This window comes from Parus major, chromosome 10 (genome assembly GCF_001522545.3).
Source record: "Parus major isolate Abel chromosome 10, Parus_major1.1, whole genome shotgun sequence".
NCBI classification, from domain to species: Eukaryota; Metazoa; Chordata; class Aves; order Passeriformes; family Paridae; genus Parus; species Parus major.
The window spans coordinates 19181703-19193252 of NC_031779.1; the positions used below are offsets into that span (position 1 = coordinate 19181703).

Below are 11550 nucleotides of genomic sequence, written 5' to 3' on the forward strand. Positions count from 1 at the left end.
GGATTTGAATCGCGGCTGGCGCGCGGCGGCCGCTCGGTGCCGGCTCCGGAGCGCGACCCTCCCGGGCCCTGTCGCGACAGAACCGGCGGCACCCGCGACATGAAGGCGGCGTGAGTGACCCCACAGCCCCCGGGGGCGGCACGGGGGGGATCCCCGGGCTGCCTCCCCTTCCCTTCCCGATCCTCCCTATCCCCGTGCTCACCCCGCTCCTCCCGTTCTCCCCTCGGCTCTTTCCCCTTTCCCCTTCTCCTCTCCCGCTTCTCGCCGCTGCTTCCCGGCCTTTCCCATGTCCCCATTCCCACCTTTCCCGTTTCCCCATTCCCACCTTTCCCGTTTCCCCATTCCCACCTTTCCCGTTTCCCGATTCCCAGTTTTCCCATGTCCCCATTCTCAGTTTTCCCCGTTCCCAGTTTTCCCGTGTCCCCTCACGGCTCTCTCCCCTCAGCAGGGCCAGGACGCCGAGGAGGCCGAGGAAGGGCACGAACCCCGCGCTGAGGGACCCGGTGGGGGTGAGGAATTCATCCCCAATTCCCCCGATTCCCATCTCCAGCATTCCCGCTTTTACTGCCGGGCTTATTCCCGGTTTTTCCCCGCTCCAGGCTCATTCCCTGTCCTATTCCCTGTTTTCCCCCCCTCCCAGGTGTATTCCCGGGCTCATTCCCTGTTGCATTTCACGGTTTTTCCCTGTTCCATTCCCGGATTTTTTCCCGTTCCCAGGTGTACTCCGGGCTTATTCCCGCTCCCATTCCCGGATGTTTTTCCTGCTCCCACATGCCTGTCTCATTCCCGTTGTTTTTTCCCAGGTGTACTCCCATTTTTCCTATTCCCGTTTCCCAGGTGTACTCCCTGTCCCATTCCCATTTTTCCCGGTGTACTCCCATTGTTTTCCCATTTATCCCGTTATTCTCGTTGTTTTTCCATTTATCCCATCATTCCCGTAATTCCAGATGTTTTTCCCCAGGTGTACTCCTGTTGTTTTCCCATTTATCCCATTATTTTCCCATTATTCCCATTATTTCCCCAGGTGTACTCCCATTGTTTATCCCATTATTTCCCCATTGTTTATCCCATTATTCCTATTGTTTATCCCGTTATTTTCCCATTGATTATCCCGTGGTTATTCCCGTTGTTTTTTCCCCCAGGTGTACTCCCGTTTATCCCATCATTCCCGTGGTTATTCCCATTGCTATTCCCGTTGTTTATCCCGTTTATCCCATCATTCCCGTGGTTATTCCCATTGCTATTCCCGTTGTTTATCCTGTTTATCCCATCATTCCCGTGGTTATTCCCGTTGTTTATCCTATGGTTATTCCCATGGTTATTCCCATGGTTATTCCCGTTGTTTATCCCGTTATTCCCGTTGTTTATCCCGTGGTTATTCCCGCTGTTTATCCCATCATTCCCATGGTTATTCCCATGGTTATTCCCGTTGTTTATCCCGTTATTCCTGTTGTTTATCCCGTGGTTACTCCCGTTATTCCCCCCAGGTGTACTGCCATTTATCCCATCATTCCCATGGTTATTCCCGTGGTTATTCCCGTTGTTTATCCCGTTATTCCCGTTGTTTATCCCATGGTTATTCCCGTTATTCCCCCAGGTGTACTGCCATTTATCCCATCATTCCCATGGTTATTCCCGTGGTTATTCCCGTTGTTTATCCCGTTATTCCCGTTGTTTATCCCGTGGTTATTCCCGTTATTCCCCCCAGGTGTACTGCCGTGTGCGGCCGCTGAGCCGTGCGGATCATGAGTGCTGCATCGAGGTTGTCAGCGACACCACGGTGCAGCTGCACCCGCCCGACGCCTTCCGCGTCTGCCGCAACGGCGAGTACCGTGAGGTGAGCGCCATTCCCGCCCGGAATTCCCCGGGATGGACCTGGGATGGGCCTGGAATGGCCCTGGGATTCCCTGTAATGGCCCTGGGATCCCCTGGAATGGCCTGGAATAGCCCTGGGATCCCCTGGAATGGCCCTGGGATCCCCTGGAATGGCCCTGGGATCCCCTGGAATGGCCCTGGGATCCCCTGGAATGGCCCTGGGATCCCCTGGAATGGCCCGGGATCCCCTGGAATGGCCTGGAATAGCCCTGGGATTCCCTGGAATGGCCCTGGGATCCACTGGAATGGCCCTAGGATCCCCTGGCATGCTCTGGGATCCCCTGGAATGGCCTGGAATTCTCTGGAATGGGCCTGGAATAGCCCTGGGATTCCCTGGAATGGCCCTGGGACCCCTTGGAATTCCCTGGAATGCCACTGGAATTCCCCTGGAAATCCATTAAAACAATTCCTTAAAAAACAATAAAACCAGCTGGGAATTTCCAACCAAAATCTCAAGATCCAAAATAAAATCCCAAGAGGAATCAGCCCCACTGTGGATGTTCCTTGGCTTGGATTCCGGGCAGAACTCCAAGGAAATCCCAGCTTTTTTGGGAATTCTCTGTGGGATCGCTCTGGATGTGGGAATTTTTTTCCCTGGAATTTTTTCCCCTCTCTTGGCAGACCCAGTATTCCTTCAAGGAAGTTTTTGGGACGCTGGTGGAGCAGAAGGAGCTCTTTGACGTGGTGGCCAAACCGCTGGTGGAGGATTTGATCCGTGGAAAGAATGGTGAGAGCAATTCCCATTCCCACAACTCCCCATTCCCACAACTCCCATTCCCATTCCCACAACTCCCATTCCCATTCCCACAACTCCCATTCCCGGGATTGCCCCCATCCCGAGGTTCCTCTGGAATCTGGGCTCTTGGTGTGAAGGAAAAATCGGGATAAAAACCTGGCAGAGAATGGATTGATTAGGGAATCGTGTCCTGCTGGAATTCCCAGACTGTTCCTGCTGAGATGTCAGCTGGGAGGAGGCCATTCCCAAGGGAGCTCCTTATGGAATGGCAGCCCTGGGATGCTTTGAGTGGGAATGGGAATCCAGTGCTCCCAAGGTTTGGCTGGAATTGTGGCTCAGCTCCTCACACAACACCCCTGGAACCTTCTGGAATCCTGGGATGGGATTAGACGATCCAGTGCCATGGAAGCGTTGTTGTAGCAAGCTGCCTTAGCAGGAGGTGTCCCTGGAATTCCATGGATTATGCATCCAAACCCTTCTCCCAGTTTCTCCCAGCAGTTTGTGGGAGGTGCAAATTGGGAATTCAGAATTCCGGGCTTTTAGCAAAGCCCATTTTCAACTCCCAAAAAAACCCAACGAACTCAAAAAAAAAAAAAAAACCACAAAAACCCAAAACCATCAAACCTACGGGAATCTCATCCCATCCCACCATCCCGAGGTGCTCTGAGCCCCATCCAGCCTGGAACATTCCCTCGATTTCTCCCTTTTCCCGGCATTCCCAGGTCTCCTGTTCACCTACGGAGTGACGGGCAGCGGGAAGACGCACACCATGACGGGATCTCCCGGGGACGGGGGGCTCCTGCCCCGCTGCCTGGCCATGATCTTCAACAGCATCGGCCCCTTCCAGGCCAAGAGATTCGTGAGTGCCTCCCAATCCTCCCCAAATCCATGGATTTCTGCTCCAAACCCGGCACCGGAGGGCTCGGAACAGGAAAAATCCCAGCTCCGGGGTCCTCGTTCCATTTCTGGGAATGGTTCTCGAGTGGTTTGGTGCTTGTTCCTCGAGGCCATCCTTGGAAAAATCTGTTAAAAACACATGGAAAGGAATCCAGGCAGGAATTTTTTCAGAATTTTTTCAGAATTTTTTCAGAATTTTTTTTCTGTATTTTTTCAGAATGATTTTTCTGTATTTTTATGTATTTTTCCCTGTATTTTTATGTATTTTTTCATGTTTTTTTTTCCCCCAGTATTTTGCAGTATTTTTTCAGATTTTTTTCAGAATTCTTCATTATTTTTTCAGATTTTTTTCAGGTCTTTTTTTTAAATTTTTTCAGTATTTTCTTAGTATTCTTTTCAGGATTGATTTTCCAATATTTTCCAGTAATTTTTTTCAGGATTTTTCAGGGTTTTTGAATTATTTTTTTTAAACAGTATTTTTCAGTATTTTTTCAGACTTTTTTTTCAGTATTTTTTTCTGCATTTTTCAGGATTTTTCCAGGATTTTGTCAGGGTTTTTTTCTGTATTTTTCAGTATTTTTTTAAGCACTTTTCAATATTTTCCAGTATTTTTTCGCTGTTTTCCAGTTTCAGTAGCGATGACAAGGCGTTCCCTTCCTCGTTAGGATGGGTGATTAATAAGCAGATCTCTAATTAATTAGGCAGTTGTATGCCACTGGAATTCCCAGTCTATTCCTGCTGTTCCACCAGGTGATTTCAACATGGAAGAAGCCATTCCATGGATTATTTTTCCCCTGGAAACACTGAAAAACACTGGTTTGGTGCTCCATATTTCCATATTTCTCCACTTGATATCAGCAATTCCCACAAAACCGAAAACTAATTATCTCCTGGTGAAATTAGGGATATTTTTTCCAAAGGTGTGCACTTGTGCTGCCTAAAAATACACCAAAATAATCCTGGAATTCTCATCCTTGGGAGCTATCCTAAACCATTTTCCAAATGGTTTCTCTCAGACCTTGCTGGATCGAGCGCCAGCAAGGGGTGTGGAATTAATAATAAATTAATCCCAGCCTAATCAGACTCATTAATTAATCAAATAACGCTTTGTTGTCCGGTGCCTGGATGTTGGAATTGGCAGAAATTCCTGTTTTTTCCCTCAGGTTTTCAAGCTGGATGACAAGAACGGGGTGGATGTGCAGAGCGAGGTGGAGGCTCTGCTGGAACGCCAGAGGAGAGAGGCTCTGCCCATCCCAAAAACTCCGGCTGGGAAGTGAGTGACTCCGGGAAAACTGGAATTTATTCCCTAGGAATGGGACTGCGCTGCTCTGGGGCTCTTCCCTGCAAGAAATGAAGGAAAAATTGGGGGGAAAATTGGAAAATATTGGATTAATTAGGGAATTGTGTCCCGTTGGAATTCCCGATCTCTTCCTGCTGTTCTAACAGAAGATTTCAGCTTGGAGGAAGCCATTCTGTGGCTTTTATTCCTGAATTTTTTGCCTTCTCCCTCAGAATTTTTGACATTTTCCCCCCCCCAGAAGTTTTGGCCTTTTCCCTCAGAAATTTTCAACCTTTTTCCTCAGAAATTTTGGCCTTTTCCCCCTCAGAATTTTGGACCTTTTGCCCCAGAATTTTCAGCCTCTTTCTCCTCAGAATTTCAGCCTTTTTCCCCTCAGAATTTTCTGCCTTTTCCCCCTCAGAATTTTTGAACTTTCCCTCAGAAATTTTGCCCCTTTCCCCCTCAGAATTTTGGACCTTTTCCCCCTCAGAATTTTCGGCCTTTTGCCTCAGAACTTTTGACCTTTTCCCTCAGAATTTTTGACCTTTTCCCTCAGAAATTTTTGGACCTTTCCCCCTCAGATTTTTCAGCCTTTTCCCTCAGAATTTTTTACCTTTTTCCCTCAGAAATTTTGGCCCTTTCCCCCTCAGAATTTTTGACCTTTTATGTCAGAAATTAGGGCCCTTTCCCCCTCAGAATTTTGGCCTTTTCTCCCTCAGAATTTTCAATCTTTTCCCTCAGAACTTTTGACCTTTTCCCCTAGAATTTTGGACCCTTTCCCTCAGAAATTTTGGCCATTTCCCCCTCAGATTTTTCAGCCTTTTCCCCTCAGAAGTTTTTTACCTTTTCCCCTCAGGATTTGCAAGGGACCTTCACGCTGATATCACCCCACACTCAGCCTTATTAATAACAACAACAGCAATAAATAATTCACAGATTTCCCCACCGAGGCTGCAGATCCCAGGGAATCCCGTGGTAAATCCCGTTGTTTCCCACAGGAAACAGCTGGATCCTGACTTTGCTGACATGATCGACGCCCACGACGGCTGCCGGGCGGAGGAGGTGGACGAGGACAACGTCTACGCCGTCTTCGTCTCCTACGTCGAGATCTACAACAACTACATCTACGACCTGCTGGAGGAGGCTCCCTTCGACTCCATCAAACCCAAGTGAGTCGGGAATTCCGGGATTTGCCCGGCCTGGGCTTGGGAATCGGCGCCAAAGCGCTGGAGGAGGGGGATGCCAGCGATGGCTGCCATGTCTCCATGTCCCGTTCCTGCTCTGAGCCCGTCACACCCCAGTGAGTTTGGGAATTGCTGTGTTTCCCATCCTTGGGAGGTTTTTTTAGGATCTACACCGTGGTTTTTTTGGGTTCTAAGCTTTGGGAGACTGGCTCAGAATTCCTGGGAATCGCTGTTATAAATACGTGGAAAGAAATCCAGCTGGGAACATGGCAGTGCTGATGGCCAAGGTGCTCCCTTCCTCGTTAGGCTGGGTGATTAATAAGCGAACATTTAATGAATTAGGCGATTTTATCCCACTAAAATTCCCAATCTATTCCAACAGGTGGTTTCAACTCGGAACAAACCATTCCATAGCTTTTTTTTTCCCCTGGAAACAGTGCAAAACACTGATTTGGTGCTCCCTGTTTCCATATTGCTCCACTTGATATCAGTCATTCCCACAAAACCAGGAATTAGGGACATTTTTTAGGGATTTTTTTTCCAAAAATATATATTTTTACTTGTGATGTAGAAAAGTAGTAGAAAAAAATCTACAAATTCCTCTTGGAATCCATGGATTGAAATTCCATCTCCATGAAAGGAGCCTCTCAGTCCTGTGTTCATTAAGGAGTGGTTGATTAACAAAGACTAACGAGGGCAAAGCAAACTGGGAGCTGTCTCCAGGATCCTCATTCCACAAGGATTTGAATCTCTGGAATTGCTTTTAAACCATTCAGTGGTTTGGTGCTTATTCCCAAATCCCATCCAAAAAAATAATAGAATTTAAATCCGGGATTATTTCTCCCTCTGGAAGCTGCAGTGTGCAAAAACTTGAGGCAGAAATCAAGGATTTAATATTTTTTTCCCCATTTTTTTTGGTAGGTGGAACAGTTGCAACACCCCTGTGAGAAATGGAGACTTTGTGTATGTGTCCAATGTCTTATTCCCATTATTCCAGCGCTCTTTTCCCTCAAGTAGAAGCAGAAAATTCCCTGCCTCGCTTTCCTAGGAAATCTAGGATGCTCTCCTTGCTTCTGTGTGCTTGTAGAACAGCAATAGCTGCCACCAAAGCAATTAATTGCAATTAAATAGCTGCTAATTAGAGCAGTAGCTGGAGTGTCACTAATCCTGCCTGTGTGTCTGTGTCCTGTACTCCCTCTTCCAGCTTTTATATGGAAAATTGACCTTTTCCCCTCTGAATTTTGATCTTTTCCCCTCAGGATTTTGATCTTTTCCCCTCAGGATTTTGACAATTTTCCCTCTGAATTTTTGGACATTTTCCCCTCAGGATTTTGACTTCTTCCCCTCAGACTTGTGACATTTTCCCTCTGAATTCTGAATTTCCCCTCAGAATTTTAACCTTTTCCCCCTGAATTTTTGGACATTCTCCCCTCAGAATTTTGAACTTTTCCCCTCACAAGTTTTGACCATTTTCCCTCAGAGTTTTGACATTTTCCCCTCAGGATTTTTCACCTTTTCCCCTCAGATTTTTGACCTGTTCCCCCTGAATTTTGACCTTTTTTTTCCCCCTTGTGATATTTTCTCTCCAAACTCTGAATTTTTCCTCTGAAATTTTGACCTTTTCTCCTTGAATTTTTGTCCTTTTCCCCTCAGGATTTTTCACCTTTTCCCCTCAGGATTTTTCACCTATTCCCCTCAGGATTTTTCACCTTTTCCCCTCACAGTTTTTGACCATTTTCCCTCAGAGTTTTCACCTTTTCTCCTCAGGATTTTTCACCTTTTCCCCTCAGAATTTTTCACCTTTTCCCCTCACGATTTTTAACCTTTTCCCCCTGAATTTTGACCTTTTTTTCCCCCTTTTGACATTTCCCCTCCAAATTCTGAATTTTCCCTCCAAACTTTTGACCTTTTCCCCCCAAAATTTTTTCCCCCCGAGAAAACCCGCATGGCCAGAAGCTGCACAGGGAGCTCCACTGTCATAAATAAATAAATGAAATTTATTTGTTTTCCCTCTTTCCCGTTATCCCAAAGACCTCCCCAGTCCAAAATCCTCCGGGAAGACCAGAACCACAACATGTACGTGACGGGCTGCACCGAAGTGGAGGTCAAATCCACGGAGGAAGCTTTCGAAGTCTTTTGGAGAGGTAAAAAAAAAAAATCTTGGAATTCTGATCCCTCATCCCTCAAACCTTAAACATGATCCGTCAGCAAGGAAATTCTGGATCCTCGGCCTGGAGCATCCATGGCTTCTCTGGGCCTTTAGGGCCTCCCCATTCCCGATGATGTGAAATCCCTCACGGCCTGGCGCTGGAGGAGGCGGGAATGGCGGGAAAGCAGCGGGAATTTTTGTTGTTGCCAAATGTTGGGAATTTTGGGTTGTGTGAGCAGGGCAGAAGAAGCGGCGCATCGCCAACACGCAGCTGAACCGGGAATCCAGCCGCTCCCACTCCGTCTTCATCATCAAACTGGCGCAGGCTCCTCTGGATGCGGACGGGGACAACGTGCTCCAGGTGAGCTCCGGGTCATTCCAGGAGAATTTCATGGGATTTGCCTCCTGCCTCAAGTTTGGAGGCAAAATTATGAGGATTATGAGGAATAATCATAAATTTTGAGGAATAATCATAAATTTTGGCGTTAAAACGGAGGGCGAAACTGCAGATTCCTTTGGTTTTCCACCTTTTCCTTTGGCTGGGAATCTAAAATGTTGGGTATTTGGGTGATCCAACAGCTTTCGATCCCGAGGGAGAAGGGATCTGCCCGACTTCCCAAAAAAAGTCTGTGCTGCTCCCTGGGCTCGGATCCAGCACTTCCTTCGGAATTGGCCTTTGGGATGGGGCTTTCCAAGGGGTGTGGAGGGATCCAGGATTCCTTCTGTATCCCAGGAAAAGGAGCAGATCACGCTGAGCCAGCTGTCCCTGGTGGATCTGGCGGGAAGTGAGAGAACCACCAGGACCAAAGCCGAGGGGAGCCGGCTGCGGGAGGCAGGTAGGAGCACCCCCCTCATTAACCCCCCCCCTCATTAACCCCCCTCATTAACACCCCAGCTAATCCTCGCTCCGTGGGAAGAAACCCAGGAATTCCTGGAGCTCTCTGTTAGGATCAGTTTGGATTTGATGACCTCAAACCTTGGAAAGCACAAGTTTGCAGCAGCACTTCTGCCGCCTCAGCTAACTAGAGCACTTATTAACAAATATCGTTAATTAGGCAATTTATTCTCCTGGAGAATTTGGGAATCTGATCCAAGGGCTGCTCGTGGATTTTTTTTTAATTTTTTTTTTCCTTGTGTTTGCCTTTTTTAGGGAATATCAACCAGTCACTGATGACGCTGAGGACGTGCATCGAGGTTCTGCGGGAGAACCAATTGTACGGAACGAACAAGGTTTGTTCAGCCCTTCCCTGATCCCCCTTGGAATGCCTCACCCGGAGAAGGAAAACTGACTGGCTTTTCCCTGGCCTTCATTCCAGATGGTTCCATACAGAGATTCCAAACTGACTCATCTCTTCAAGAACTATTTCGACGGAGAAGGGAAAGTCCGGATGATCGTGTGTGTGAATCCCAAGGCTGAGGACTACGAGGAAAGCCTGGTGAGTTCCCTTTTCCCGTTCCATCCTGCTCTTCTTTTCCTGTTTTTCCCTGGATTCTCTCACTCCAGGAGATAGAAGGAACTATAATTGTCGCTTGAGCGCTTCAATTACAACGTTTTGGGATAAATCCGCTCTCCAAGTCTTTCCTATTCAAATTGGACCTGCTCCTTGCTTGGAAAGTGGGAAAGGTTTTCCTCCCTCAGAGAATTCCACAGAGCCGTATTTCAATATTTAATCCCTCTTGCTCCAAGAATTCCAGCTGTCCCTGCCCAAGCTTTTGGGGCTCCTGCAGCTATTTCAGCCCCCTCGTTCCTCCTTGCTCCCATCCTGGCTCCGGGCACTTTCTCCCCGTTTGTAGGAGTAAAACAGGCGAGACCTCTCCAAGCCAGGCTGCCCTTGGGATAATCAGTTTATGATTTAATGATATTCATATCTATAATATATATACATTATAACAATATAATAATATAATGTATATATTATAATTATATTTCTAATATAATTATAATATTATAATAACATTATAATGTTATTTATTATTTAAGTGGGAGGTGGAAGAGATCCCTTTGTGCTCCCAGCCCCAGCGCAATCGTGCCCAAAGAGGGACAGAGAGGGGAGAGGGGCTGAGAGCATGAGGGCAGAAGGTAATTAAGGGGAAAGAGAAAGGGGAAGTAAATTAAGAGAAATGAAGAGAGCCAAGTTCTCCTTACAATCCATTCTCCCTTTCTAGAATGTTCTAATTCCCAGTAACCAGCAGTGACCCAGGTTCTGTAGGATTTACACACAGCCTATAGGAACTGCTGCATTTCTGTCCTGGTGGCTGGGTTCTGTTTCCCCCTTGGGCTGAGACTGATGAGAGAGAAGCGATTTTCTCTTGTTCTGGGTCCTTTACTCCTCTTTTATCTGCATTACACGTGCACTGAGACAGAAAGGTGTAAAATGGCTAATAAAGAACTTCTTCAAGGTTTTTTTTATATTTCCATTTACCCAATTAACAAATACCAAGTAAATTGTTTTTGTTAGTGTCCCAATGACCCCACACCTGTGTGCTGCACTGGGAATTTCTTTATCCAATCACTCATAATTACCCAAAATCCTACAGAAGAAGAAGAGACAACGCTTTAAATCCTCCATCTTGCTTTTGTTTTCTGAGCTAGTTTAAACTTTAAGTTTTTCACCCAGTGACTTAAGAAAACTCTAATTTCCACACTGCCACTCTCAGTTTTTCTATTTAAGAGTTGTTTTCACGGTGCTCCATGAAATTGGGTGTTTTCTTGGGTGTCAGAGTTAGGCACCACAGATCAAGGTGAATACCTTGCATCTCTGACCCCAACACATCACACTGTTCCATTTTAAACTCTAAAAGCTGCTCTTCAAATTCTCCTCCTGCTGCTTCCACCTTTGGGTTCCCTTCTGTCAGCAGAAGGGGATCGTTCAACCAGCAGGGATTCTCCTCCAGCTGCCCGGGCTGTTGGTTTAGGGTCTGTGTCTCAAACCCAGTTCTCATTTCTGTTTCCATTATGGGCTCCCTGTTTTCAGACTCTTTTGCCGAGCCACTGATGAGGTTTCTGTGTTCCATCACCCCCCGTTGCCTTGCAGCAAGTGATGCGCTTTGCCGAGATGACGCAGGAGGTGGAGGTGGCCCGGCCCGTGGACCGGCCCCTGTGCGGGCTGACGCCGGGGCGGCGCCTGCGCAACCAGGCCTTCCGCGAGGAGCTCTCCCGAAAGCTGCAGCTCCGGGGCGGCCCCGTGGCGGCAGGTGAGGGCTGGGGCATGGATGGGGCATGGCTGGGGATCCTTGAGCTCGGCCTGGACTCAGCCCGGGCTCATCGGGCTCAGCCTGGGCTCCTTGAGCATGGATGGAGCTCCTCGGGCTTGGCCTGGGCTCCTCGGGCTCATCCTGTGCTCCTCGGGAGCCCCTCTGGAGCCGGGCTGGGAGAGCTGGGAATGTTCTCCTGGAGAAGGGAAGGATCCAGGGAGAGCTGGGAATGTTC

The 11550-nt window shown here is 47.7% G+C and overlaps 1 protein-coding gene across 6 annotated transcripts in view; it reads left to right on the top strand.

Annotated features, from left to right (window-relative positions):
* The window catches only part of KIF23 (kinesin family member 23), a 19204-nt gene continuing 7654 nt past the window's right edge, over nt 1-11550 (top strand). For 2 of the 6 annotated variants that reach the window (XM_015639369.1, XM_015639372.2), the window contains exons 1-14: nt 1-110; nt 449-509; nt 1709-1837; nt 2497-2602; nt 3334-3470; nt 4672-4781; nt 5786-5956; nt 6893-6934; nt 8003-8115; nt 8360-8481; nt 8854-8956; nt 9271-9350; nt 9437-9556; nt 11156-11315. In XM_015639369.1, coding sequence (XP_015494855.1) covers nt 100-110; nt 449-509; nt 1709-1837; nt 2497-2602; nt 3334-3470; nt 4672-4781; nt 5786-5956; nt 6893-6934; nt 8003-8115; nt 8360-8481; nt 8854-8956; nt 9271-9350; nt 9437-9556; nt 11156-11315 — 1465 coding nt within the window. In that variant the 5' untranslated portion in view covers nt 1-99. Of the gene's footprint in view, nt 111-445; nt 510-1708; nt 1838-2496; nt 2603-3333; nt 3471-4671; nt 4782-5785; nt 5957-6892; nt 6935-8002; nt 8116-8359; nt 8482-8853; nt 8957-9270; nt 9351-9436; nt 9557-11155; nt 11316-11550 lie in introns of all 6 variants that reach the window. The other 4 variants (XM_015639368.3, XM_015639371.3, XM_015639370.3 and 1 more) reach the window with 4 other exon arrangements.